We start from the raw sequence: 27,375 nt of genomic DNA on the forward strand, positions 1-27,375 counted from the left end.
TTTGTTTTGTTTTGCTTTGGCTTCTGTCAGTCATAAGACTTACTCCTTATCTGTCTTAAAGTTAGCAGGCCTGGAATGCAGAAGCAGACGTGATGGATAGACTATTGTGGAAATCAGCGTGGCCTGAGACCGGTGAGGCATCTTTGAGCTCAGGACCTTACAGACCTCGAGGAGGGAGTGAAGTAGTGAGGCCCTGTAGAGTCCTGGGTGCCGGGGAACCCGTTGGGGAACGCTGGGGAACAAGGGAAAGGGGCTGGTTGCGAACGGTCCGCGCCCGGGGGAGGGGAGGGGCGGCAGGGAGGCGGGGGCGTGGGGAGCCCGAAGCCCGCCCTCCTCCGGCTCCCCGCCCCTCCCCTCGGGCGGCTCCCTGCGCTCCGCTTACTTAACCTGCCCGCGGCCGCAGCTGCACTCGCACTCCCCCACCACTCGCTTGCCCATAGGTTCCGCGCGTCCTCTCTCTCCATGGCGCTCCTCGGGCGGCTGTTGCCCCTCGCTCTGGCGCTGGCCCTGGGCCCCGCTGCCTCCCTAGCGGGCCCCGCCAGGTCGCCCTACCAGCTAGTGCTGCAGCACAGCCGCCTCCGGGGCCGGCAGCATGGGTAAGCGGGCGCCCAGTCGGGATCGGAGGGACCGGGCGTCGTGGGGACCGTCGGAGCGGGCTGGGGGCGTAGGGGACAAAGCCCGAATCAAAAGCAGGCCTCTGTGTGGGACGCTTGGAGGGACCAGCCCTGCAGGAGATGGAGGGAGGGGAGTGGGGAAGGTGGAGAAAAGTCAGCAGGAGGCACTGTGTGGAGGAAACGGATGGAAGAGTTGACCTGGGACCTCCACTCAGGCCGAGAGCGTGAGCGGGATCCCGGGCTTTGAGCTTCTCCAGACAGATAGGAGTTGGCGGCTGTCTGTGCAGAGTCACCGTGGGAAGGTGGCCAGGGCAGGCAGGGAGCCCACCCAGCAGGGCGCAGGTTCCAGTCCAGCCAGGTCCTTGTCCAGCACCTTCATATGTGACACTGGGACCACACAAGCTGGCAGCATCCAAGGCCCCCAGGCCCCTGTCACCCGGCCAGGCCCTAAACCCACCACCTGGCGCCAGGCACACCAAGGGCAGCGTCTGCTCCCCTGCTGGATGAAGACAGGAGAGTGTGCTGGGAGTCACACACACACTGTACAGATGGGGAAACTGAGTCTGGAGTGGCCACATCACTTCCTCACGGTCCTGCAGTATGTATGGGAGCTGGGATTGGAACCGCTCTTAAAACACTGGCTGAGTTTGTAAATTTGGGACATTATCATTGCATGTATTCCTTTGAGACACTGAAGATGTGTTGGTTTTCCGGGGGCAAACCCAGGCAGCAGGTCCAACCTGGTAAAGACCCTGGCCCAGACCCAGGCAGAGGTGGGTTTGTTTCCATATCCCAAACTCAACCATCCTGCTTGACATATAGCCAGGGTTTGCTGCCTACCTGGGTGCACCAACTCCTCTGTGACAGTTAGAACTATATGTGGATAGGAAGGAAATGGCAACCCACTCCAGTATCCTTGCCTGGAAAATCCCATGGACAGAGGAACCTGGTGGGCTATAGTCCATGGGGTCACACAACTGAAGTGACTTAGCGCATATGTGGATAGAGTTGTGTCGCAGCCCAAATGCCCTTGGGTCTGGCATTTGCTCCCAGTTGGTGCCCAGACCACCCTTTGACTGGGCAGATCTGTACTTAGATCAGAACTCAGTGTTGGAAGTGATTGGAGTTGACTTCATAGGGTTCTAGAAAGCCTTGACTCCCTGCCCTTAGAAATGGCCCCTTGTTGGGAGTAGTGTCCTTGTTCCTCTGCCTGTGTGTGCCTGTGGTCGTACTTGGCCTTTCAGATGCCCAGGGCTATGGGGAGGGGACTATGTTGGCAGTGCGTCTGGCCCCTCTGCAGAGTGAAAGCCATCCAGGCCATGCTGCAGCTTCATACCCTGCAGGAGAGAGGAGAGCACGGGGGATGTCCAGGGGTCTTTCAGGAAGTGAGAGACTCACTTTTGACTTCTGCTGGGTACAGAAAGGTGAGGGGGGCAGGACAGAAAGACAAGGAGGGAACGAAGCATCAAGTCACAATATGAGCCACTGGCATGTCCATGGTCTCTGCCCAGCGCACTGTTGGCCTTCTGCCTTTCCTGCCAATGGAGTATGTCCTGTTTGGGTGCGACAGTCCCTCCTGGGAGGGGTCTGTCCCTCTGTGTCTTCTTAGGCACTAAGTCAGGAAAAGGCACCCACAGCATTCTCTGTCACCTGGAATGGTGGCTCCCGGCGCTCCACAGTGATGCTTCCCAAAGGTGCCGATGGGTCTCCAGCAGGAACCACCCCTGTAACAAACCTCCTTCCCTTTGAAGCCCAGAAAAGTCACAGACCAGCTGGAAAATAGTTGTGTGTGTTTTTTTTTTTTAATGCAAATCTTTATTATAAGTTTCAGCTATTAGGTCAACTTTCTCCCTCCCCTCCCTTCCCCCACCCTGCAGGCTAATCATCTTGCAGGGCAACTGGAAAAGCCTAGAGTGATCTGTGATGGGCAGGATGGGCTAAGCATTCCCAGGTGTGCTCCCCTCCTCCCCCAGTAAAGTCTGGACACATGGGCAGGTGGACTGTAACGAACGGTTGCAGATGCAGCTGCGTTTACTCTGATCTAACGGTCCCTGAAAACTCACAGGCTGCCTGGCTTAGCCCATGGGGGTGGCACCCTGTGCAAAATGGACAACCTTGTTCAAACTCCAGCCCTCTTTCAAAGTGAGAACTGGTGGGAAGGGAAAGGGAAGCTCTTTTGTTAAAGAAATGTAGTGTGTGTGCTTCACAAGACGTCAAGGAAGAAATAACAAGTGGGTCCTGCTCACCATTTGGCTTCCCAGTTGGCACTAGTGGTAAAGAACTTGCCTGCCAATGCAGGAGACATAAGAAATATGGGTTTGATTCCTGGGTTGGGAAGATCCCCTGGAGAAGGGCATGGCAACCCACTCCTATTCTTGCCTGGAGAATCCCATGGAGAGAGGAGCCTGGCGGGCTTTAGTCCATGGGGTCATAAAGAGTCAGACATGACTGAAATGACTTAGCAAGCATGCTCACCCTTTATCCATCACACTTTTACTTTCATCTTCACCACAACCCAGTGAGCTCTGTGGTAGCTGTTCCCATTTTACAGATGGAGAAACTGTGGCTTTGTGACGTGGAGTGACTTAGTCCAGAGACAGAAAGCTGTTGGGAAAGTAGAGACTGTGATGCTGTCTTTCGACTCCCGGTTGTTATCTGTGTTGCTATAGAGAAGGAAAACAACAATACTGAAAGAGAAGTAAAAATGCAGTCACACTTCCAAATGTCAGCAACCAGAACTGGACTGCATTTTCTGAAGCGCTTGGTTTTCAAATCCAAGTTGAATAGCAGAGCTGTTGTGCTTGAGGCAGAAGGCCCAGAAACAGGGTGCTCATGTCAATTAAACTTCAGTATAAATTTCCTATGTACACAGCCCACCCATCCCACCCTGATGTGAGAGGGAGTAGGTCACAGAGACCCCCAGCCTCTGCTCCTGTCTAAGAGGGCAGCAGCAGTGGAAACTCAGTCTGCAGAGGAATGTTGGAACCACATCCACCAGAGACTCTGAAGGTTCGCCAAACGCCTACGGAGAGTTGTGGAGAATTCATCGACAGTAATTATTTCCTGCTTGGTCAGGTAGAACTTCTGAAATTGTACAGAAATAAATAGAACCTCCAGCTGGAGTGTGGCCAGCAGGGACTCTCTCAGGGTTATTTGGGGACTGCTGTAACCTATGAATACCAGGCAGCAAACTGAGAAACAAGGTGGCTTCTGTAAAAACCCTCTGGAGGCTGTGGGCGTTTGGTCAGATCCAACAGGGAGTAAGGGGGTAGGAGCTGTCCTCCCCCTTGGCTTGAGGTTTCCTCTCCAGCCTCCGCTTCTCTTGCCCTCAGGTCCCTACAGTAACTCACAAATATTTGCTATGCCTCCTTGGCCCACTCAGCTTTGCCTGGGGTGAACCACAGACTGGACAAGAGGTGACATCCACATGGTGGAAGAGACAGGGCAGAGAATTAAAGGGTCCGTGTGCCCTCCCTCCCATCCAATAAGCTGACTCTGAGTATTTGAGAGTTGACCAAGTTCCTGGAAAAGACCATGCATCTCAAATGATGGCTCTTGATTATATTTGTAAAGTATCAGAGGAATTGATATTTAGAATTGATATACCTGAAGTTCTCTGGTCTTTGTTGCTGCATGCAGGCTTTCGGTAGCTGCGAACAGTGGGGGACGATGCCTAGTTGCGGGGCGTGGGCTTCTCACTGTGGTGCTTTCTCTTGTTGCGGAGCTCAGGCTCTAGGCACACAGTAGCTGCAGCAGGCAGACTTAGTTGCAAGTTCCTGGCTCTAGGGCACGTGGGTTTCAGTAGTTGCGACGCAGGGACTCATTCGTTGCTATTCACAGGCCCTAGAGCTGGCTTGCTTCAGTAGTTGCAGCATGCGGGCTCAGCTGTGGCTCGAGGACTCTAAAGCCGGGCTTAGTAGTTGGGGTGCATGGACCCAGCTGCTCCTCCATGTCATGTTGGAATCTTCCTGTACCAGGGATTGAACCCATGTCCCTTGCATTGGCAGGTAGATTCTTACCCACTGAGCCACTAGGGAAGTCCTGGGAGCAGTATTTTTGACAAGGCTGTTCCAAGTTCCTCTGCATCCAATCTGGTGCTTAGCCCCACCTAGAATATAAAAGAAAGAAATCAGAACACCTGCCCCCAGGGTTCTTTGCAGGATAGCTGAAAGGTCACACACACCCTGATTAGTTTTGGGTTGTGTTCTATACCCAGCATCAAACAATGGCTGTATCACACACAGGTCAGTGGTGGGCAGAAGAGTATCACCTGGGGCACCGAAGGAGGGCTTTCTGGGGGGAGTGGGATGCAAACTGGGGCCCCAGTAATAAACGACTTAGTTCAGTGAGTGACTGTCTCCTTCCGAGGTCCTGACAGCAGCTAGCTTGGCCATGCCCGCTAGTTTCCAGGCTGGGCACACCAGATAGGCTGTGTCTGGGAGCCAGGCAGCTGCCTAGGGATGCAGAGGATGTCTGTGTGTGGAGCTGCCTGGGGAGTGCTGGGGCCTGGACCACAGGACCAGCGATGCCTGCTGGGAGGCCAGGTTCAATCCTGTGGATGTGCGGAGTGGGGGTACAAAGAAAGTCTGGGGGCCTCTCTCAAAGCTGCTGCTGTTCTTAGCAAACACCACTTTCTTTTTAAGGTGGTGTTTTCCATCTATAAAACATGTAGCCTAAAAATTTTAAGATGTTTTTATTTATACTTACTAAATGTCAGTGTCAAAGAAGAATGTTTAAATGAAATGATGTCACTGTATGATATATACTTTGACAGTTTTTGAATTTGGGATATTTTTGGGAGGGATGATGGAAGTCTGGATCACGAGGACCAGAATGTACCCCCAAGCTGACCGAAATGACTGTATCTTCTCCGTATCTAGAACGTTCTGGTGACCCAGGAGGGCCCACGTGGTGGGAAGGACGAGGAGGCAGGTGACATGCCGACCGTTTGCTAACACTGCAGCTTTTGTTTTCAGCCCCAACGTGTGCGCTGTGCAGAAGCTCATTGGGACCAACAAGAAGTACTTCACCAACTGCAAGCAGTGGTACCAGAGGAAGATCTGTGGCAAATCAACGTGAGTATCTGTAACCATCGATGCCCACCAGCCACCCAGGAGGCCACCCTTGATGTGCGTGGGTTGCAGGTGCCCCCGGGCGTGGGCCAGCCTTTTGGAAGGTGGCACCGTGTGCAGAGCCACAAAGATGCATGTGTACACATGTCAGAGAACTGTGTGCTTGGGAGTGGCATTTTCAGTAAGCTGGCCGATTTTGTTTTACACTTTTAAGGCGCCTAACAAGACTTGGATATGTTTTTTAGGGCCGACTTGGGATCGCAAGAAACATGAAACTGTGTGCGGGCACTTCTTAATCCTCACTAAATGATACAAATAGAATGATTCAGTGTAGAAGCCACCAGCCTCTGACTCTGGGAAAGAAAAGCCATTGGTGAACTTATACAGGGTTCTTGCTCTGTGTTTCAAAGTGCGTGCATGCTAAGTTGCTTCAGTCATGTCCGACTCTATGCAACCCTGTGGACAAGCCCACCAGGCTTCTCTGTCCTAGCGATTCTCCAGGCAAGAATACTGGAGTGGGTTACCATGCCCTCCTCCAAGGGGTCTAACTGACCCAGGGATCAAACCCATATCTCTTATGTCTCCTGCATTGGCAGGTGGGTTATTTATCTCTAGCATTTCAAGGTAAATACCCTCCAAAAGACTGAGAGTGCCTAGAGATATGCACAGAATGAGGCAGCACAGCATATTAAGAACACAGGCTCAGACTCTCTGATTCGAAGGTTGGCTGTGCCACCTACCTGGGCAGTTGGCTTCACCTTTGGAAGCCTCAATTGCCTCATCCATAATATAACAATAGGACTACCTTACGGGATTGTTCATGTGAATGAAGTAATACACAGAAGAGGCTAAATTTGGAGCCTGGCACATAGTAAGTACTCAGTAAATGCTAGTTGCTGTTGTTTGCAAATCTTAGCTGCATAAACAGAAGTGAGACGCCAGGGGTTGTGGCCCCCTGTGGTTACAGTAGAGCTTTCTGGTGCCTCTAGCATCATGAACAGCATGGAGGGAGGTGGCGTTCACCATGACTGCCCTGCAGCCTGCGTGTTCTGACAGAGTTCTGGGGAAGCCTAATCTGTTTTGGCACCAACCATCAAAAGATCGCAAAGCTGGCTCTCTCCAAAAGATGGAAAAATGTGCTGTGCAGAGCTCCCTGAGACACTCGTGAGGACCTGGGCTTCCTCTTGTCTGTGTAATAAGAGGATTAAGAGATGCTGAGCCACTATCTTGAACCCTTTCCCATATTAGAGGTTTTTAAACATATTGCTTGTGACTTGCTTTGGAGCAGATGTCTCCTCTAACTGAAGGAAGGGTAAACACTCTCTCCGTGAAATGCACATAGAAATAAATATCCCAGCTTGTGACACTGATTGTGTCCTAACACAATTGTCAATCCTAGTATGGATCAGGGAAATTGTGGATTGAGCAGAGGTGGGGCAAGACCAGTAGCATCCCATGAGCCTGTCAAGGGCAGGGCAATGACAGTTGGTTCCCTGCTTGACCAAGCCCAGCCCCAAAGCCAAGAGTTAAGTGAGCTAAGAGGATCCACCTCCCAGATTTAAGGAGGCAACAAACCCCCAGCCAGAATTCTTGATGTTGTGGACAAGAAGAGATTATGCAAATTATATGCCACGTGTCCTTCTCTGGTACCCAAGTTAAAAAAAAAAAATTTTTTTTCAGTACTTTTTGACTTTTCCCATGTAGGTATATTATCAACTAAAATAAACACTTAATTAAACACAGAGCCAGGCCCCACATAATTGCATCTTGGAAGATGACCGAGCCCTGGGTTTTAAGACGCTACCATTTTGTTTGTTCTGGCTTCCCTAAAAATGGGAGCCACTTGTAATGTCAGCTGACAGTGGGTGGTATTGGCCATGGTATTTCAGCGTGGCCCCGTGTTGAAGCATTTGCCTGACCAGTTAACAGTAGCTTGGGGACATTTTCAGCATTCCCCGGCTGACGCTGCTCTGAGTCGCCTTGGCTGATTGGCTCTGGGTACCTACCTCCTTCTCCACTGATGTGTCAGGATGGGCGCGGGCAGCATCCACGTGTTGGCCAAATGTTCTTGATGATGAGTCATCATGTTCTTGAAGACGTGATGGTGCAGCACCATAGAGCATAGGGGGAGCCCAGGTGCTGCAGGGGGAGGGGTAGACGTAGGTGTGGGTGGGGAAATCAGAGTGCAGAGTGGGGCCCAGGGCCCAGTCCCAGCCGTAGGGCGGATCTTACAAACCCACAGGGGATAATCTGAACCTACAACTCTACCAAGCAATCTGCTGTTGCTTTGGGCAGCTTATAAAAGAGGAAATGGGGATAGAAAATCATGAGTTGATTAAAAAAACCTTATGATCCAGGATAAGAAGGTCCCTCCCTGGAACATCACGTGCAGCAGCAGGAAGGTGAAGCTGACTGGGGGGAAGGCCAGAGAACTTGGGGAGGGAAAGGGGAAGTGGATGGACTCATCTCTGTTGTCCCCGAGAGAGCTGAGAAGAAGCAACCTCGCCGTTTGCTTGTGCCCCAGGGCTGAAACCCATGAAGGAACTGCCATCTGGGTCCTGGGAATTCAGTGCCCATAGGTGGTCAGCAGGGGAGGAGAGAGGCCTGTGCGGGCTGCAGATGATGTCATCCTGGTGAGAATGGGCCCTGTGGTACACTTACCTGGGTGAGGACCAAACTGTGAAATGGGAAGCACAGTGGTGGTCGGAGCAGAGAGCGCCATCTCAGCATGGGGCCAGCCTGGGCAGTAGGAATTTTCTCAGGGGCAAGGCTTGAGCCAGGGGTGTTTGTTGGCGTGAAAGGGAGCCAAGTGTCACGGGAAACGGGTTGCACAGGTCCCCAGGGGACCCCAGACCCACAGGAGAATGCAAACTTGGAAGCAGATAAGTAGCACTAAGTACGGGATCAAGGCATGAAGACTGCCATTTCAGGTCACACAGGGACCCAGGAGCCTGGAGCCAAGTGTCCGCTGCTGGGAGGCCCTGACTTCACCTCCAATAGAGGAGGGAGGGGCAGAGTCACAGTGTGCGCTCAGCACGCCTGTCAGGCCACTGCATCCATCTTCTGCAGACAATAGCTTGTCTGCATTGTCCCAAAAGAGTCCTGGTGCTACTTGTCAAGCCTGATACATGGGTTTTATTACAGGAAGTAGTTACCAGTGGGCCCCTCTTCAGTGATGCAAGTGAATTTTATTACTTAGAAACTCATTTTATTTCAGATCCTAAAGAGCACCAGTGTGATACAGCAGCTCATCAAGCAAAGAGGGTGATTTCGGGTCTCCATCTGATCAGTAACCGTAACATTTTTATGTCCAGCAGCTGAAGCAATGGTGCAGGAAATGGTGCTCAGGAAGCCCAACAGGCCTCCTTTGTATGAACCCCCATGAAAGGGAGGCCCGTTTAACAGCCAAGTCAGAGCTGACATCATGGAGATGTAATAATCACAGCAGGAGTCCAGGCATCCTCCACGTGGCACAGGGAGGGCCAGCACAGGAGCCAGCAGGTGGGGGTGGCCATTCTGCACTCCAGAAGCTTGCCGCTGTGTCACAAGCAACATCATTCACAGGCAACTGTAGCCATTCTCTAGAGCCAAGATGAGCTGGCAAGACATTCCTGTTTCCCCAGTAGCAAGCGTGGCTTTGCCCAAAGGCTGAAATATTAACACTTCTTCAATACTGTGTTCAGGCTTAGGCATTTGACTTCTACTGAAGCCAGCCAGCGTATGGTCTAACTTTTCCATCAGTTCTATAGAAAACAGCAGAGCTATTTCCTATAGATCTCATTTGTGCAGGGCACCCAGGGACATCTGTGATGAAGCTGAGCAAGACCCTTCCTTTCCTTGCCCTCCTGTATCCTACAACCTTGGTCCCAAAAGGAAAAACAAGAGGATGGTGAGAAGCCGTCTAGGGATGGCAAGCTGTCCCCTAGACCCACAGCAGCACCTCCTCCCCTGCTTCCTATTCCCTGTGCAGCCCGCTGGATCCCCATGGCCAACCTGCTCTGAAATAACTGAGATTTTACATACACCAAACTCCAGGGTTTTACCAAATGCCTCTACTGTGCAGGGTTTCCTGATGGTTCTGTCCCATTCTGTACTCTCCTAGCAGGCAGCTTTGTTGTTCTTGTTCAGTCACTTAGTCGTGTCTGACTCTTTGTGACTCCATGGACTGCAGCATGCCAGGCTTTTCTGTCCTTCACCACCTCCCAGAGTTTGCTCAGACTCATGTTCACTGAGTCAGTGATGCCATCCAGCCATCTCATCCTCTGTCATCCCCTTCTCCTCCTGCCTTCAATCTTTCCCAGCATCAGGGGCTTTTCTAATGAGTCAGCTGTTCGTATCAGGTGGCCAAAGTATTGGAGCTTCAGCATCTGTCCTTCCAATGAATATTCCAGACTGATTTCCTTTAGGGGTTGACTGGTTGTATCTCCTTGCTGTCCAAGGGACTTCTAAGAGTCTTCTCCAGCACCACAGCTGGAAGGCATCAATTCTTCGGAGGCAGGTTAGCTGACAGGAAACCTTGTTCTCCTGAGTATGTACATGAGTCCATGTACCATTTGGGTAAGTGGTAGGTGGAATGATGTCACACTAATACTGTTTACATCCTCATCCTGAATGTGTGAAGATGTTGCCTTACAAGGGAAAAGAGACTTTCCAGATCTGATTAAGTGAAGGCACTGGGTGGGGGTGTGGCGGAAGGCAGGTTATCCTGAATTATCTGACGAGACGAATATAATCATAAGGGTCCTTATGTGATGAAAGCAGGTGAGTGAGAGTCAGAGAAGGCAATATGACAATGAAAACTGAAGTTGGAGTGGTGTAACTACAAGCCAAGAACTGTGGGCATCCTCTCAGATGTGGAGAAGACAAAAATAGATTCTCCCCTAAATCTCGGGAAGGAATACAGCCTTTGATTTTAGCCTCATAAGGCCAGCTTTTGACACTATTATCCAGAATTATAAGATAATACATTTTTTTAAATTTTATTTTATTTTTAAACTTTACATAATTGTATTAGTTTTGCCAAATATCAAAATGAATCCGCCACAGGTATACATGTGTTCCCCATCCTGAACCCTCCTCCTTCCTCCCTCCCCATACCATCCCTCTGGGTTGTCCCAGTGCACTAGCCCCAAGCATCCAGTATCATGCATCGAACCATTTTTGTGGTTTTGAAGTCACTATCACTAAACTTGTGATAATATGTTACAACCGCAATGTGCTTAGTCGCTCAGTTGTGTCTGATTCTTTGCAACCCCATGGACTGTATGTAGCCCACCAGGCTCCTCTGTCCATGGGATTCTCCAGATGGGCCCTATCTATTAACTTAGACAGCTGTGTTATGGGGAATTTATTTATTACATGTGATTTGATCAGTGGTTTCATGCCGGGCACGGCTTTCAATGGAATTATTAACCTAACTTTATAAAGTTTATACCTGGGATTTTTTAAGAAACAGCTCAATGACTGAGCGCCTAGTAAATAGCAAGCATCTGGTAAGTGTTTTTCACAGGTTAGCTTGTTTGGTTCTCACAGTCACCCTTTAAGATCAGTATGATCATTAGCCCATTTACAGAGGGGAAGACTGAGGCTCAGAAAGCCTAAGTCATTTGCTGGCAGGTGGAGGCAGCCCAGTTATTCTATTGATATGTGCTGCCCCCAAGGAGAACTGAGCACAGCAGCTAGCGTTGGTGACATGGGGAAAAGTCAAGTGAGCAGCCCTGGAGGACCTGGGTCATCTGCCCCAGGTCTCTCTCTTCAGCCCTGAAGCCTATGATTCTGGGTCGCAGGGAGCAGAGGAGGCCTCCTTGGAGTTCGCAGAGGCCCTCTGGCCCAGAGCCACCAACCTTTTCTTGGTTGTTCACCCCCAGCCTGGCAGTCATTCTGAACCCCTGTTGCAAGAGTGCTCCCTCTCTAATCAGATGGAGAGCATGGGAGCTGAAGAGACACAGCCAGCATCCAGGATCCCCCCAAAGACCCTCACATGCCACATACAGACAGACTGTCACCAAATATGTCAGTGTATTTTTCAGCGGCTCTATCTCATCACTCACCATCTGGACCCTGGTAAATGGGGTGAGAGTGGAATTTTTGTTGCTGGACAGCAGGTTAAAACAAACCCTTTCTTACCAGGAGTTCAAGAGTTTGATTTTCTCCTGGGAGGCTTAAGAGAGCTCAGTCAAGTGCAGAAAATGAACCCCCGTCCAGGCAGGTGCATGTCTAGACGACCTCAGTTTGCATTTGCTCTGCAATTCCCTTGGAAATCATGATGTGCTGGATGGTTTACCTTCGGTCACAGGAAGCTGGCTCTCAGGCCCCATTCCTTATTCCACTGTTTCAGAGTTTCGTCAGTCCCTGGGCATTTACAGCTGTCCCAGCCGCCAAAACTGTGCAGCATGCTTGGGAGAGAGTGATTGCTTTAACTTATTATGTTAACTCCTTAGACAGTTATTCTGAGGACAGAAAAAAAAAAAATAATGCTTCTCTCTTTGTCCAGTTGTGAGTAGAACTTTGGAGGGGAATGGAGGAGAGCTCTCAAACTCTCTTTCAACTCTTAGACCTCGGATGGGCACTACTTTTTGTCTCCCCACCCCCTACCTCCCTCAAATTCCCTTCTAAGTCATGAACCTTCTCTGATTTTATTCCTCAAATTGCTCTTCTGACCTGAGAAGCTAGAACAAGAAAATTTGTGTCTCATTGCCCTAGAGGATGTTGTTTTTCTGAGGTTTCTGCTTATTGGACTGTTTCAGGCCAAGGAGAAGCCAGGAGTCTTTAGTCAGAGCAGCTTTTGCTGATAAGATTCAAGTCAGAGACCAGCAGATTGGTCCCCTCTATGCTGGAAAGCCAGGGAACTGGGGAGACATGGTTGGGGGCTCCCTGCGGTTCTCATGCTTTTCTGCACTCACCCTCAGACCCACAACTGTGTGACTACTCCAGCCCCGTCTCCCACAGCTCTGCGTGTGTGTCCCCAGGGCCAGAGCCCCAGGAAGGTGACACACAGGCTGAGAAGAGGGTGTGCCAGTCCTGAAAGATTTGGTCAGGATCGTCTCAATGGGCTGTCTTCTTGGGCTGCAGTTTCCAGCTGCCCTCTTCCTCTCCGGGGCCAGGTGGACTGGTTCTAAGAGCTTGTGTTGTTGGGATGGTCAAGCAGGGAACCGGCTAGATGTGGAGGTGTTTCAACCCAGAAGGCCACTAGGCTGAGGTGAGAGGCTTGCTCACCTCGCGCACCCAGAAAGTGCTGGGGATGCCAGGCTGTGGGTAGCACTCAGGAAGAGGAGGGAGAGGCCAGCAGCATGAGAGGATTAGGAGACGGTCAGAAGGTGTCCTGGCAGGAACCACCCACACTGGGCTAACCAGCAGACAGCCTTTGGCTGTGGGGGCGGGGGGTTGGGGGCCTGTGCCCCCACAAGGGTTGGTGTGTCCCCCATGTCCAGAGAGCCCACCTGGAGAGGAGAGGCAGCGAGTGCTGCCAGGGGTTAGCTTTCATCACATCGGAGAGACCCCCAGTGTCCTTTTAATGTTAGACTTTTCCAGTTAGTCCACTTCCCCCTGTATATGTACACTGTCAGCAGCAATGGAGAAGGGTCTTGACTTGGTGAACTGCGAGGAGAGTCCTGGATCTGACCCGCCCCAGCCGGAAGCCTTGGAAGTGCCTTCACCCCCAAAACATTTACAGCTTTCTGACTCCATCCCTCACTTCCTCCTTCATGCTGAGATGTCCCTGCTCCCCCACCTGTCTGGCAGCCTCCATTTCTCCTGTCATCGTCACCCCTCCTTCCCCTCCACATATATGTGGCCACCCGTGAGTTTACTCTTGGGGAGCTGGTTTTCTGTTGTTCTCAGTGGAATCCCGGTGAGCCGTTGAGCTCTCCTGTGGTGAGCTCTCCTAAGCTTTGTGAGACTTGACCCCATCCCACTTCCTCAACCCCCACCACAGAGCCCCGGTATTTATCAGACAAAGCCTGAGAGTCCACGCATGCATGTCCCCAGTCCTGTGGGCTTGAGGCTTGTGGCTCTCCCTACGTTTAACTATGAGATGCTGGCAGACACTCTCCTCCTTTGAAAGAGTGCTTTTCTGCTCCCTAGAAATTATCCCATTGGTTGGAACTGTGAGTGTGAGATTTAAGGAACCTTGGAGATCATCTAGTTTAGCTTCACCTTCTTCTGTAAATCAGGAAACTGAGACCCAGAGAGAGAAATGAACTTTCAAGGCCACCCTGCGAGTTACTGATAGATGACAAGCCTCGTCTCCTAATCCTATTGCGTTGCCTTTGAAAGGCAATCAGATCTCACTTTTGTTGCAGACGATGACTGGTTTCCAAAAATAAAACTGTGAGTCAGTCGAGATCAGTCCTGAGACCACTAGCCTGTTTCACCCTTTTAAGCAGGGCTGAAAGGTTCAAGAGGAATGGGATGGGAGGAGGGCTGAGAGAAAAGTGGAGAAGAAGGAGTCAGAAGGATGGAGAAAGAAGGGCAGAGAAGAGAGCGTGTGATGTCGCTCCTCAGGAATGTCCTAGGGGCTTGTTTCTGGCACAGTGACACCTGTAGCTCCCTGGCAGCCTGAGTATCCTCATCTGTCTCTGAGACAGCCCCCTGGATGACAGATGAACCAGGCTTCATGTTCACATGACTCCCAGGGCTTCCTCGAGACAACTCCAGTGGAATTAGTGAGAGGAGAATTTCTCGGCTCATTGAGAGTAGCACCTGCTCCCTCCTACCCCCAAAGCCCAAACTTCTGCCCCATCTGCCTGCTTCTCTTCTATCTATGTCATTAAACAGCCTGTGAGAGGCTGTGGTGAGCAGTTCTGTAGTAAGCCCGCTGTGACTCAAGGCTGTGTTCTCTCCTGTCCTGAAGGACAAATGGCAAGAAAGGAAGTGGCTGGACATGGCTGTTGGCTTCAGGTCCCAGGGTTGCCAAGGAAGAGTCTGTGCTCACAGCGTTGGTGCAGGAATGGCCTTCGATGGGACAGGGGGTTTTGATGCGAAGCTAGTCTTTCTTGGAACACTTCCTTGTGTTGCTCTTTGAAATCCTCAGTCTTTTGGGTTTCCCTGGGATGTTGGGTTGACTGAAGCTTTGCGTTTCAGACCTCCAGAAGGTGGTCAGTAAGCCATGATGGGCTGGTCTAAGTTTTAATGTCAGGTGACATCAAAGTTTAAAACTATAAACTGCCAGTCTTGTTCATCCAAATACAAAGAATCTCACAAACTGGCAATATCAGTTGCCTCCTGGAAGGAAGATTGAGGGATGAGGGGGGATGGGGAACACTTTACTATTGAACCCTTTGTAGATTTTGAAACCGTATAAAGATTTTCGTTGATTAAAATTTTGTTTTTAATTTAAGGAAACAGTAAGTATCTTAAAGAGCTTTGTTTTTATTGTAAAGTTTGGTTGAAGATGGAATAAGACTTGATCATAAATATGCTACCCTTCTTGGTTACTAAGTCAGAGAGCTAGAAGTTCATGGGCTATTTAGTTCAATGACCATCACACGGTACATGTCTACATCTTACAGATGAGGAAACTGAGGCCCAGAGAGGAGACAGGACTGGCTGGCGAGGCCTGGGTTGGTTAGTTAGTGGCGGACTCAGAACCAGAAAGCTCCGGAGCTCCTCCTGCTCCTTCCTGCTGCCTCTCAGCAGTTCTTCCCACTGGGTTCCTTGTGGATTATGCTGGAGATAAGTTTCAGGTGAGGACGTGTACTGCCACTGTGAATATGCTGCCGCAGTCCTCTGGCTGTATCCCAGCTGCATGACTGTGAGTGACCGCATCGCTGGCACCATGTGCAAAGCCGAGGAGGTGTGACAAGCTCCTTGCTGACGAGAGGTGAGAGATGACCGAGCGTGTGATCTCCTCCAGGAGCAGGCTGTGTGCTCACCGCATCATGTCCCTTCCCAGAGCGAGGACCAATGACACGAGAGGGGAGGGAAGCCCTGCCTAATACACGTGCGTGTCTTCATTGCAGAGTCATCAGCTACGAGTGCTGTCCTGGATATGAGAAGGTCCCGGGAGAGAAGGGCTGTCCTGCAGGTGAATAAGCCTTGCCTGTTGGCGCAGATGGAGGGGAGGAGGGAGGGAAAGAGGAGCACCCACGTGAGGGGCAGCAGAGTCTGAATGGGGGTCCAGAGGATGAAGGCTGGAAACAGCAAGTTTCCCACGCTGTCCTTCCTATGCAAGCTGACCTCCTTAACACGCTGGGGGAACATACTCTGGTCCTGACCTGCCTGTGCCCTCCACACCAGGCACAGGCTCCTGCCTTTGTTGTTTCTGGCTGCAAGAGATTCTAAATACATCTAGCATTGCTGAGCAGCCCTGCTGGAGAGCAGACAGGGCAGGCCAGGCCTACGGCTGGGCTGGGCACATCAGGCCACCCCACCTAACTGTCGGAACCTGGCCCATTGGAGCTTGTAGGGATGGGAGTAGCAGGCTGGCTTTCCCAGAGTCAGCCAAGGGTACCATGAGTGGCCATCGGGGCCCACAAACAGTGTGGTACCTGTGAATTCACCTGTGTGAAATCAGATCCTTTCCTTTAGTCCTGCACACCTCTGGGGACTGTGCTAGGAAGATTTTTTTTTTAACTTGGAAATCTTTGCTAGTTCATTAGTTGCGAGTGTGAGATTGAGGTTTAGGAGATAGGGGGTGATTTCGTTGGTACCAAGGTCACAAAGAGGGTGGCATGGACAGGGGCCATGGCCTTCTTACTGAGTAGCAGGACAGGCGGGAAGGTGGGATGGGGAAGAGAAGGAACTGGGTGGGGGAGTGCCTCAGGGCCTTAGTTTCAGCTCCTTTAAAAGGAACAGGAGAAACTCTGGGTGTGAGAGGAAGGTCCTCCAGAGCTTCAGGCTATTTCAGGAAACAACATTTTATTACTTGCAAATACCCACAGCACTTCTGAGATCTCTTTCATTCCAGTGGAAGCCATTAGGGAACCAGTTTCAAAAACAACTAGATAAGTCCCTAAGACTAGCTTGTAATTGGGCTATCTGTTTCTGGTGTGTGTTCCTACCTGTGTTATCTGATTGTCTATGAACAAAAGCTCTGCTCTGCTGTAGTTAAACATGACTGATCCCTTGAGCTCACATAGGGAAGCCCTTGGCTGTGGAGTTGCTCTAAGAAGCAGGTGACTGGCCTCTCCGGTTCCCCATAGCAGGCTGTGTCTGGCCTCCTCCAGTGGGTGTGCTCAGATGAGGAAGGGTGTGATCTGGCCGGGGAAGTCCCGCAGGCCATCCCTGCTCTACCGTCTGCCTCTGCAGCCCTGCCACTCTCTAACCTGTACGAGACCCTGGGAGTTGTCGGTGCGACCACCACTCAGCTGTACACGGACCGCACAGAGAAGCTGAGGCCCGAGATGGAAGGACCCGGCAGCTTCACCATCTTCGCCCCCAGCAACGAGGCCTGGTCCTCCTTGCCAGCTGTGAGATGACCTTCTTATGCCCAGGGCTTTCATCCTGGGGACCGTCTTACTGAGACTCTGTGGTGGTTTCTACCATCTCAGGACACATCTTCCTTAAGCCCTCAGATAAAGCCATGACACTTGAGCTAAAATATGCCTCCCCAGGCGGCTCCCAACGCTCCATCCACTTAAGTGGCCAGACAGGTCTCAGTATTCACAGAGGAGAGGGCTCTGGAGAAATGGGAGTCCCCGGGGCACCTTTCCCAGGGTGGCAGGGACCCATCTGTTGAGTGTGGGGCCTGCAGCCCCTTCATGGCCACGCTGACCCTCCTCCTAGGAAGTGCTGGACTCCCTGGTGAGCAACGTCAACATCGAGCTGCTCAACGCCCTCCGCTATCACATGGTGGACAGACGGGTGCTCACGGACGAGCTGAAACATGGCATGGCCCTCACCTCCATGTACCAGAATTCCAACATCCAGATCCACCACTATCCCAACGGGGTAGGGAGTCCTGCTTCCACGGCTCTGCCCCGTGCCCACCCTGAGCCGCATCTGGTGCATGTGTGGGCGGGTTTCTGGGGTCGTGTCCTCCAGGCGGGGTCACCTATGGACAGTCTTCTGCCTCCTACACCTGCTTCTCCACATTCTGTCCCGTGGTTTCCCTTCCTGGGGCTCACAGGCTGTGCCTCCAGGGTGTTAACCGCTCACGCTCACTCGTTTTCTGGGCAGATCGTGACCGTCAACTGTGCCCGCCTGCTGAAAGCGGACCACCACGCAACCAATGGTGTGGTGCATCTCATTGATAAGGTCATCTCCACCGTCACCAACAACATCCAGCAGATCATTGAAATCGAGGACACCTTCGAGACCCTGCGGGTAAGGGACTACCTCTGGGCGGGGGAAGGCTTGGGGATACACCGCCTCCCATGAGGGCCTTCTTCTGTGGGAGAGGGCTCTCTATGCTCATGGGCATTTAGGTGACCATGGAGCAAGTTCCTCTGATGCCCATCAGATCAGATCAGATCAGATCAGTCGCTCAGTCGTGTCCGACTCTTTGTGACCCCATGAATTGCAGCACGCCAGGCCTCCCTGTCCATCACCAACTCCCAGAGTTCACTCAGACTCACGTCCATCGAGTCAGTGATGCCATCCAGCCATCTCATCTTCTGTCGTCCCCTTCTCCTCTTGCCCCCAATCCCTTCCAGCATCAGAGTCTTTTCCAGTGAGTCAACTCTTTGAATGAGGTGGCCAAAGTACTGGAGTTTCAGCTTTAGCATCATTCCTTCCAAAGAAATCCCATGGCTGATCTCCTTCAGAATGGACTGGTTGCCTATAAACATGGTGAATTCACTAATCAGGCAGTCAGGTTGACCATAGGAAGACATCATAATCTTGTGCTGGGAACATTCCCCTGCCGGACTTCTCCCTTGTAAAGTTTCTTTTCCTTGACTCCCCTGGAAAGTTCCAAGATCGTGGCTGCAGCAGTTCTGCAGCCTGGGAATGCATTATGTGTTCCGGAGTGGGAAGCTCCTCCTGCCAGATGCTGGTGTTTACCTGTGGGACTAGAGAAATGGCCTTTCAGGCTGCATGGTCTTCTGGATCACATGTCCCCACCACGGGATCCTTGTTCCATTCATACCCCCTGTTTCCTTGGAGCCCAGACCAGCAGAGAGGCCACGAGTATAGACATGGGAGCCTGGGAACTGACATCTGGCTTGGCTTCTGCCTGCTCTGGGTCCCAGAACGCTGCTCCGGCCCTGCTGCCAGCAGGCATTTATCTAACAGCTGTGGTGGCAGGCGGGCGTTCCTCTTAGCCACAGCTGCCCAGAGGAAGTTAGCACAGGCTGCCCCGTCAGGGTTTTTGCCCTGATTCAAGGACAACTTCCTGACCACAAAGGATGCCAAGTGGGAGTGGGGTGGTTCCTCCCCTGGAGATCTCCAACACAGAGAGACAAACACCCCCAGGCTGGGCTGGCACTTGAGTAAACTCAGGAGGAGGCTCTGGGGGTTCCTGGGGACCTCACTGTCCACCCTCTTCCCCTGCCTTCCTTCTGGGTCACTCAAAGGTTGGGGGTCTGCAGGGGGCTGCTGTTCCCACAGACTTGATGGCACAGCTTTTGATTAGCGGCGGCTGGTCCCCACTGAGTAACCTCCTCTTACTGTTCAGGTTTTGCAAATATTCCTTGCTTTCTTCTTCCCTTTGGCTCTCCTTAATACCCGTCTTTCCTTCTGCTGACATGTACTCATTAAGCCCCTGCTACTTCCCTAGTGTGTTCAGAGGAATAGAGGAGAATAAGTCAAAGTTCTGTCTTCACTGGCATTTACATTCTTGGGGGACACAGACAAGAAACAGACAAGGCCGTCACAGATGGTGCTAAGTGCTGTGAAGTCAGGCGGTGAGTGGTGAGCAGGGGAGACCCATAGGGTCTAGTTGGTCCAGGAAGGTCTGTCTGGAAGAGGTGACTTTTGAGCTGAGGCCTGAACATTGGAAATGGCCAGTTATATGAGACATGGGGACAAAAGCTAAGTTGGTAGAAGGGAGAGGGGAAGTAAGGCTCAGAAGCAGGGCGAGCAAGGAGGCCTGCAGGACTGAGTGAAGAGCACTAGGGAGCCAACAGGTAAGGTAGGAGCGGCCAGGCTGGAGGGGCCAAACCCTGTGGGGCCTTGGAGACTGAGCGAGGACTGTGGCTTATCCTGATAGCAGTAGGATGCTTTTAGAAGAGCCATCTGCTTGCTCTGTAGAGGAGTTATGTCATCCTTACGCTAACAGAGCTCACACAAATAATCATCACCCAACGACTGAATTGCAACATGAGGACAGCAAGCTGTGCAAGTGTGTCTAATAGAAAGGTACTTGTTTTCATCAGGGGGTAGTAGGCGGGGCAGGCTGGGGTAGGGATGGAGGGCAATGCCAAGCTGACCATCTAGAGAAATGACATTTCAGTCAAAGCCCAAAGAAGGAATAGGGGTCAGAAAAGCAAGGGAAGGGCAGAAGGAATGCTGCAGGTCCAAGGCCCAGGGTTGGAAAGGAGGAAAAGAGGGCAGCAGCCAAGGATGACCAGAGTGGGCAGAGCTCACCGGAGGGATGGGGAGAAATGAGCCTTGGTTCGGTCTTTACATCTGGGGCTTCTGCAAAAGCCGGGAGCCCTCCAGAGGGGCACTGGTGAGACCTCGTGTGCCTCTAGTGTGCAGAGATTCCCAGAGCCCTCAGGGAACGCACCATCTGCTCTCTGCCCACAGGCTGCCGTGGCTGCATCAGGGCTCAACACCCTGCTCGAAGGTGACGGCCAGTACACACTCTTGGCCCCGACCAATGAGGCCTTTGAGAAGATCCCTGCTGAGACCCTGAACCGGATCCTGGGGGACCCAGAGGCCCTGAGAGGTGAGCACCCCGGAGCTGCTGCTGCTGCCTCATTAGAGTAGGCAGACTGAGCCCCAGGCTGGTTCTTGTCCAAGTAGACGTGCCACCTGTCATCCTGTCCCATTGCTCCCGGCTGGCCCTGTCTCCGCAGAGGTCAGAGCAGAACCCTGGTCAGAGGGGCCAATAAGGAGTCCAGCAGCCTTGTCTAGGGGGACAGCTGGGCTGAGGAAGGATGCATTGCTGGAGGTCCAAAGTAAGGTCTGGCCAGAGTCAGGCAGAGTTAAAGGCCCAGATGATCAAAGCCAGGGCAAGGCTGCCAGTGTGGGCAGCAGCTTGGAGATGTGGGGAGGGGGTGGTCTGTCCTGGCATCTTTGAAATGGAATCATCATGCTGACCCTTGAATTATTCCTGTGTCTGGCCAAGGGCCTCAGGGATAGTCCAAAATTATAATTAAAAACCAGTAACAGTCAGCTCTTGATTCTTCTTTGCTTCGTCTTCATTCTTCATCCTTCCTCACCTTCTCAGGCTGGTAAGTTAGGTGGAGCATTGGTTACTCCTAGAGGAGGGTGAAGGACCAAGCTTGTGTGGGAGGTTAGAAGGGGAGGCCAGGCTCTGCCACCCTTCCCCAACTCCAGGACTCCTAAGACGCTGCCTGTGGGTCCCCGAGTTCCCTGCAAAGGGAAGTAGGCCCCCAGTGCCCTGTGTACCCCAACCCTCCAACCACACTTGCTCCTCCCAAATATAATCCAGGGATGACTTCACTTCTTTTGAATCTATTTAAACCCACCTTTGAAATGTGCTGTATAAAATGCCTAATGCATTTCAGACACCCCATAAATGTAAAACGTTCTCCTTGCAGCTCTATAGGGATGGGAAAGGGCACATTTCTGAAAGCACAGATGGGGAGCTGTTGTGTCCAGACATTGTGGGGCCAGGAATCCAGGCTGCCAAAGTGAATGCGGTCCAGGTCAGGGAAGGTTAAGCCTAGTTGGTGTGACGGCTTAAAAGCAGGTCATTGGAATCTGATGTGCTGAGTGCATTGATGGAGATGCTCCCAAGGTCACAGGGATGAGGATGGCGGGGGGTGGGGGTGGGGGTGGGGTGGCTTCCGCAACCTGAGGGTCCTGAAGGCTTCCTAGGAGATGGGACTTGGGTGCAGTGCAGCATTTTAGCTTTTTATTTAGAACTGTTTTCCCCCTAAAACATGTTTTGTACCAAGTACCTTTTTATTTTTGTATCAGAACACCTTCTTATAAAGTGAGAAAACTCCCCAGGTTTATCCCCTTTGCACTCCTGCCTTTTCCTGCTCAGGAAACTGCTCAAAGCCAGGGCCCGTGTGAGGGGCTGTGGTGGCAAGTGCCAAGGCAGGCAGTCCTGGTCCACCTTACAGAAGGCTGGTTATTAGCGGGCTAGCAGACAGGTGAGGAGTGGCCCTGGGCTGGTGTGCCCATTGGCAGACTGGCTTCCAGCCTTGGCCTGGCTCACCCTCTCGTCATGTGCCCCCACCCCACCCTAGCCTTCCCTTCCTTTCCGGAGAAACTCAATCCCCAAGGCCTAGTTCCCATGGCAGTCTTGCAGTCCTTTGTCTTCCTCACTGGCTGAAACGGGTCCGTGCTGGTCTTCTTGGCCTTCAGCACTTGTGCTGGGTCTCAGAGCTTCCTCCTGTGTGTGACACTGTGGTTTTGGTTCCCACCCTCAGGACACATTGAAACTTGCCTCTGTGTTGAGAACACAAGACAGAGGGCCCCCATGACCCCCAGTCCCGGAACGAGCTCTGCCTGGCAGGGGCTGGCCACATCTCCCTCCACCGTTCCTTGTAGCCTCAGCACCCCCAGCCCCTGCCCTAATGCCAAAGCGGCACTTGAACAAGCACGATTCTATTTTTGATTTACTGGTGGGGTGAGTGGGGCAGCAGAGACCATGGCTTGCTGATCACCACCCCCAACCTCTCGCAGACCACAGCAACTAAGCAGACCCTTGTTTTTGTGATTGTCATTCAGTCGTGTCTGACTCTTTGCAACTCCATGGACTGTAGCCTGCTAGGCTCCTCTGTCCATGGGATTTTCCAAGCAGAAATACTGTGGTGGGTTGCCATGCCCGTTTCCTGGGGATCTTTGTGACCCAGGGATCAAACCCGGGGCTTCCACATTGCAGGCAGACTCTTTACTGTCTGAGCCACCAGGGAATTGGGTTCAAATAAACACAAACAAGATCTTCAGATGATTCAGAACTTTCACATGCTACAGTTTTTCATCTTTTCCTACCACACTTCATTTTTATGAAAGATCAGTAGATAAAAAAAATCCCACGGTAAACACATTTGAGGTTTTCCATCCGGGTGGTTCAGATACACATAAGAGAATTCACCCTGAAGTTCAGGTGCGTGCTGTGGGCTAAGTTGCTTCCATCACATCCGACCCTTGTGACCCTGTGGACTGCAGCCCATCAGGCTCCTCTGTCCACAGAATTCTCCAGGCAAGAATACTGGAGTGGGTTGCCATGCCCTCATTCAGCAGATCTTCCTGACCCAGGGATCAAATCCACGTCTCTTACCTCTCCTGCCTTTGGAGATGAGTTCTTTACCACTAGCGCCACCTAATCACTAGCATTTGTTGGGCATATACTCTGTCGTCAGGCACTGTGCTGGGTGCTTAGATTTAGCTTCATGTCATCCTTACACCAGCCCAAAGAGATGAATGCTGTGCATGCTTCCTGTTGACCAGTGAGGAAGTTGAGACTCAGAGAGACTCAGTGACTCGCCCCGGGTCCCACAGCTGCTAAGTGGCTGAGGTGAGATTCGAACTCAGGCAGTCTGACCACAGAGCCCTGGCTAGTTTTAGAGGCTAGGCTAGGAAGTGAGGAGGAGAAGGATCCAGTCTGTGTGGTGCCCCAGGCTCATCTGATTGTTAGCCTCAGAGATGATGGAATCCTCCCAGTTGTGGGCAGGCAGCGAGGTGACATCTGAGGTCAGCCTGGCTGGTACTGACTTGACCTGTGTCCTGTTCGGCCCCCAGATCTGCTCAACAACCACATCCTGAAATCGGCCATGTGTGCCGAAGCCATTGTGGCAGGGTTGTCCTTGGAGACCCTGGAGGGCACCACACTGGAGGTGGGCTGCAGCGGGGACATGCTCACAATCAACGGGAAACCCATCATCTCCAATAAAGACGTCCTGGCCACCAACGGGGTGATCCACTTCATCGACGAGCTGCTCATCCCTGACTCAGGTGAGCCATGCCTCGGGGGCCTTGGCCTGTCCGGTCCTCTGTCTCCTGTGCCACCCATGGTGGTGTGCCTAGGGGAATTCAGGGATCTTGGGAGCTGTTTCCCTGTCTGCACCTGGCTCACAGCATCCCAGGAGAGATGGCCTGGGTACCTGGCAGGTTTTGCCAGATTGTGAAGAATCTAGAGCTGCAGGCTTGGGAGTCCAGGCTTTATCTTGTGAGCCGGGGAGAGCCATGGAAAGTGTCTAGGGAGGCTCAACCACAGGAGCCTTTCAGAAGCTCTGCCTGTTCTGGTTGGGCACAGAAGGCCATTTGCTGACCTCAGAGCGTTTGCTTTCTCAGTTGTGCCCAAGCATCCTAGGGTCACTGGCCCAGGAAGAAAAGGATGAGTGGACTTTGGCTTGGGTTCCATTCAGCATCTTTGTGCCATCTTGGATTTCCAGGGAGTTCTACTCCTAAGAAATGAAAGGATTTCACAGAGGAAAAACCAACCCAGAAGAAAGCTTTCCATGGGTGTGGTCACTGGCATTGTCAGCTCTTCAGAAGCCATGGCACAGACCATGTGCTTTCTTCCTCCCCAGCAGCAGACAAGACCCTGACCAAGAGCTGGGACAGAGGCCCCCTGCCCACCCGAGCCTCATTGCACTTCCCCATCAAGCAAGGTTTTCTGGGGGACCATTCCCCTGATGTCACAAACCTTCTGTGCCCCAGCAGTGTTTTAGAGGGGTTGTTGACTCAAGAGATGACATTCCTGCTGATGTATGTCATACTCTGGGGTGGATGAATGGTAAATGAAAACAGTACTTTTAACTTTTGAACCCACTTTCTCCTTCCTTGTAGCCAAGACGCTATTTGAGTTGGCTGCAGACTCCGATGTTTCCACAGCCATTGACCTTTTCCGACAAGCTGGCCTCAGCTCTCATCTCTCCGGAAATGAGCGGTTGACCCTCCTGGCCCCCATGAATTCTGTCTTCAAAGGTATCATGGGGAAGGCAGCCTGGCACATGTGTCCCTGGGGGCAGCTGCCCCTCTGCTGTCACCTCCGCGGCACCCTGCCCGAGTTATAGCTCCCCATGGACCGTTCGTGCTTCCAATCAGCTCAGCCGAAAGCAGATGTGACTTCACCAGAAAGTGAAGAGGCGCTGCTGTTTCATTTGGCAGAGCAGAGGATGCATGTGGGGATCTGGTCCTCGGAATTGAAGTGTGCGTCTGTCGGGAAAGCAGAGTGCTCCCTTGTCATTCTCTTTGCGAGGTCGATTGCCACTGTGACAGTCGGGAGGTCATAGTGAGGATACAGCTGAACCATGGCCATGGGGAAGGCAGAGAAGGGCCAAGTTGTGTCCAGACCTTCCCTTCCCTCTTAGGGCAAAATTCCAAACACACTTGATGAGCTCGAACTTTTTTTTTTTTTAATTCTCAGAAGATGCCAGATGTTAAGGAATATTGGCAGCCTTGCCGGATTTCTCAGTCTCCACTTCCAAAAGGGGGATCAGGCTTTCTGCTGCATGGTCTCTGATTCTCTTCATTTCCAGAGTTAGTTTCTGGACCTGACCACGCCTTCTCTTGCAGATGGAACCCCTCCGATTAATGCCCGGACAAAGAATTTGCTTCTGAACCACATGATTAAAGATCAGCTGGCCTCCAAGTATCTGTACCACGGACAGACCCTGGACACTCTGGGCGGCAGGAAACTGAGAGTTTTCGTTTATCGTAATGTAAATTCTGGGTCCTAAATCACGCTGTTTCTTTATCTCAGCTCCAAGCAATGGAAGTTATATTAGTGTTTAAAAAAACAAAAAAGTGCTTAATAAGTAGGAGCTTGCCTGAGAACTAGTTTCTAATAAGGAAGGAATGAATTTTAGAAAGACTATCTGATATCAAAGTATCAAAATGGGGTTTTGCCAAATGTGTCTACCCCCTTTTGTGGAGGCCTTTGGGAATGAATTGCACATCTGACTGGCCTGGCTGGGTAAGCAGCTGTCCACCTGACCCCAGAGTGATGAACAAAGGGAGGAGGTGTGGAGGGTTTGGATCCTTCTTAGCTTTTGTGAAGAGAAGTCACCTGAACTAACCATACAGCCCTCCTTGATCCAAAAGCTTCTCTTCTCTCTTCAACTGTTTCTTCTCTCTCTTCAAACCCACCTATTACCCTGGCATAGCAAACAGGAAGTACAATACAACAGCCCTTGCTCAGGACCAGCCTGCACCATTTGGCTAAAGATGGTTGTCATTTGTTCAGATCAGTAGACTGTCACTTCATTTGATCACTGTCAATGGCCCTCTCGTGTCACATAATAATCTCATGATTAACCCTGTCTGTAAATTTCTTGGGGCCTCGATGGCTCTTCTTACCTTAAGGAACACCATTTTTATTTTTTTCTTTCTTGGAGAAAGCACATCCTTTTATCCTAGTCTTAAGGCTGCACCCCATATATATTCACTGATCTCTGTGGATGAAGCCACCACCATATGCCCTGAACAAATCGGGAGGCCCCTGCTTTGGGTAGCGGGTAACCTGGCCTTTCTCTGCCCCTTTTACAGAGCCTGTGCATTGAGAACAGCTGCATCGCAGCCCATGACAAAAGGGGGAGATACGGGACCCTGTTCACCATGGACCGGATGCTGACCCCTCCAATGGGGACTGTCATGGACGTCCTGAAGGGGGACAATCGTTTCAGGTAACTGGCCCTGTCCCCAGGGGATTTCTGCCGCATGGTCATGCTAGGGCAGGACGCTGGGTGCCAGTTGTCTGTCAAGCTTCCCACCCTCAGAGGTTTAATGAACACTGGCCATGCACTGATGTGACCTCCCTGGCCAGGGATTCAGAAAGGATGAGGGTCACCTTGAAAGCTTAGGTTGAGAAGGGTTGCTTCTGGAGGGTATTCTTCAAGTCCATGAGGACAGGGAGGGGCTGCCCTTTTATTCCCAAGTTCAAGGAAAGCTTCCCACTTCTGCCAGGGAAGCCGAGCGTGCCTGGCCCTGTGCCCGTAAGGAGTTGCCCTGTGAAGCGTCAGCTTCCAGGCCCTGGCAGTTTCCTGGCCTCTCCTTCCCAGACTCCCTGCAGCGCTCTGTTTCCTTGCCTTGCTCCCTCCATTTCTGACCTGTTGACTCACCACTGGGTGCCGTGACATCAAGTGGTTCCTGCCACCGAGTTCAGCCACCTGCATAAGAACCTGGGAGACCACCCACCCTTTGCCACACCCCCCAGCCCCAAGAATCACATCCCCCAGGGCCCTTGTGGCTCGATCAGTCTGTAGGTCAGTCCTGCTCTGACCTCTCCCTTCCTCCTTCCCCCTCTGGCTGATGACTTATGGCTTTTCACTGAGCTTTGCATTCATGGAGAGGAGATGCAGACTGGGATTGCTCCCTGTTTGTACAAAACCCAACAAGGGTATGAATGCCAATGCTGTGGGCTCCACCTGCCCATAGTGGTGCGGGATTTGGGCACATGATGACCCCCTGCGCCCACTGGCAGGTGACATGTTCCGTGTGTGTATCCACAGCATGCTGGTGGCCGCCATCCAGTCTGCAGGGTTGACCGAGACCCTCAACCGGGAAGGAGTCTACACAGTCTTCGCTCCTACCAATGAAGCCTTCCAAGCCTTGCCCCGTGGAGAACTGAACAAACTCATGGGTAAAGACCCACCTAAGTACATTTGTCAACTTTTCTAAATTAATCATATCGGTCAGGATTCCAGCAGGAGACCATTGGCAAA

At 51.8% G+C, this 27,375-nt stretch overlaps 1 protein-coding gene across 1 annotated transcript in view; it reads left to right on the forward strand.

Annotated features, from left to right (window-relative positions):
* The first annotated feature begins 374 nt into the window (after positions 1–374).
* The window catches only part of TGFBI (transforming growth factor beta induced), a 33,701-nt gene continuing 6,700 nt past the window's right edge, over positions 375–27,375 (forward strand). Inside the window, exons 1-12 of the mRNA XM_061423575.1 lie at positions 375–596; positions 5,591–5,689; positions 15,646–15,710; positions 16,934–17,094; positions 17,411–17,575; positions 17,804–17,950; positions 20,315–20,456; positions 23,450–23,662; positions 24,500–24,637; positions 25,229–25,374; positions 26,201–26,337; positions 27,163–27,293. Of these exons, the coding sequence (XP_061279559.1) occupies positions 463–596; positions 5,591–5,689; positions 15,646–15,710; positions 16,934–17,094; positions 17,411–17,575; positions 17,804–17,950; positions 20,315–20,456; positions 23,450–23,662; positions 24,500–24,637; positions 25,229–25,374; positions 26,201–26,337; positions 27,163–27,293 (1,678 nt within the window). The 5' untranslated portion in view covers positions 375–462. The remainder of the gene's footprint in view (positions 597–5,590; positions 5,690–15,645; positions 15,711–16,933; positions 17,095–17,410; positions 17,576–17,803; positions 17,951–20,314; positions 20,457–23,449; positions 23,663–24,499; positions 24,638–25,228; positions 25,375–26,200; positions 26,338–27,162; positions 27,294–27,375) is intronic.

This window comes from Bos javanicus, chromosome 7, assembly GCF_032452875.1.
Source record: "Bos javanicus breed banteng chromosome 7, ARS-OSU_banteng_1.0, whole genome shotgun sequence".
Classification (NCBI taxonomy): Eukaryota; Metazoa; Chordata; class Mammalia; order Artiodactyla; family Bovidae; genus Bos; species Bos javanicus.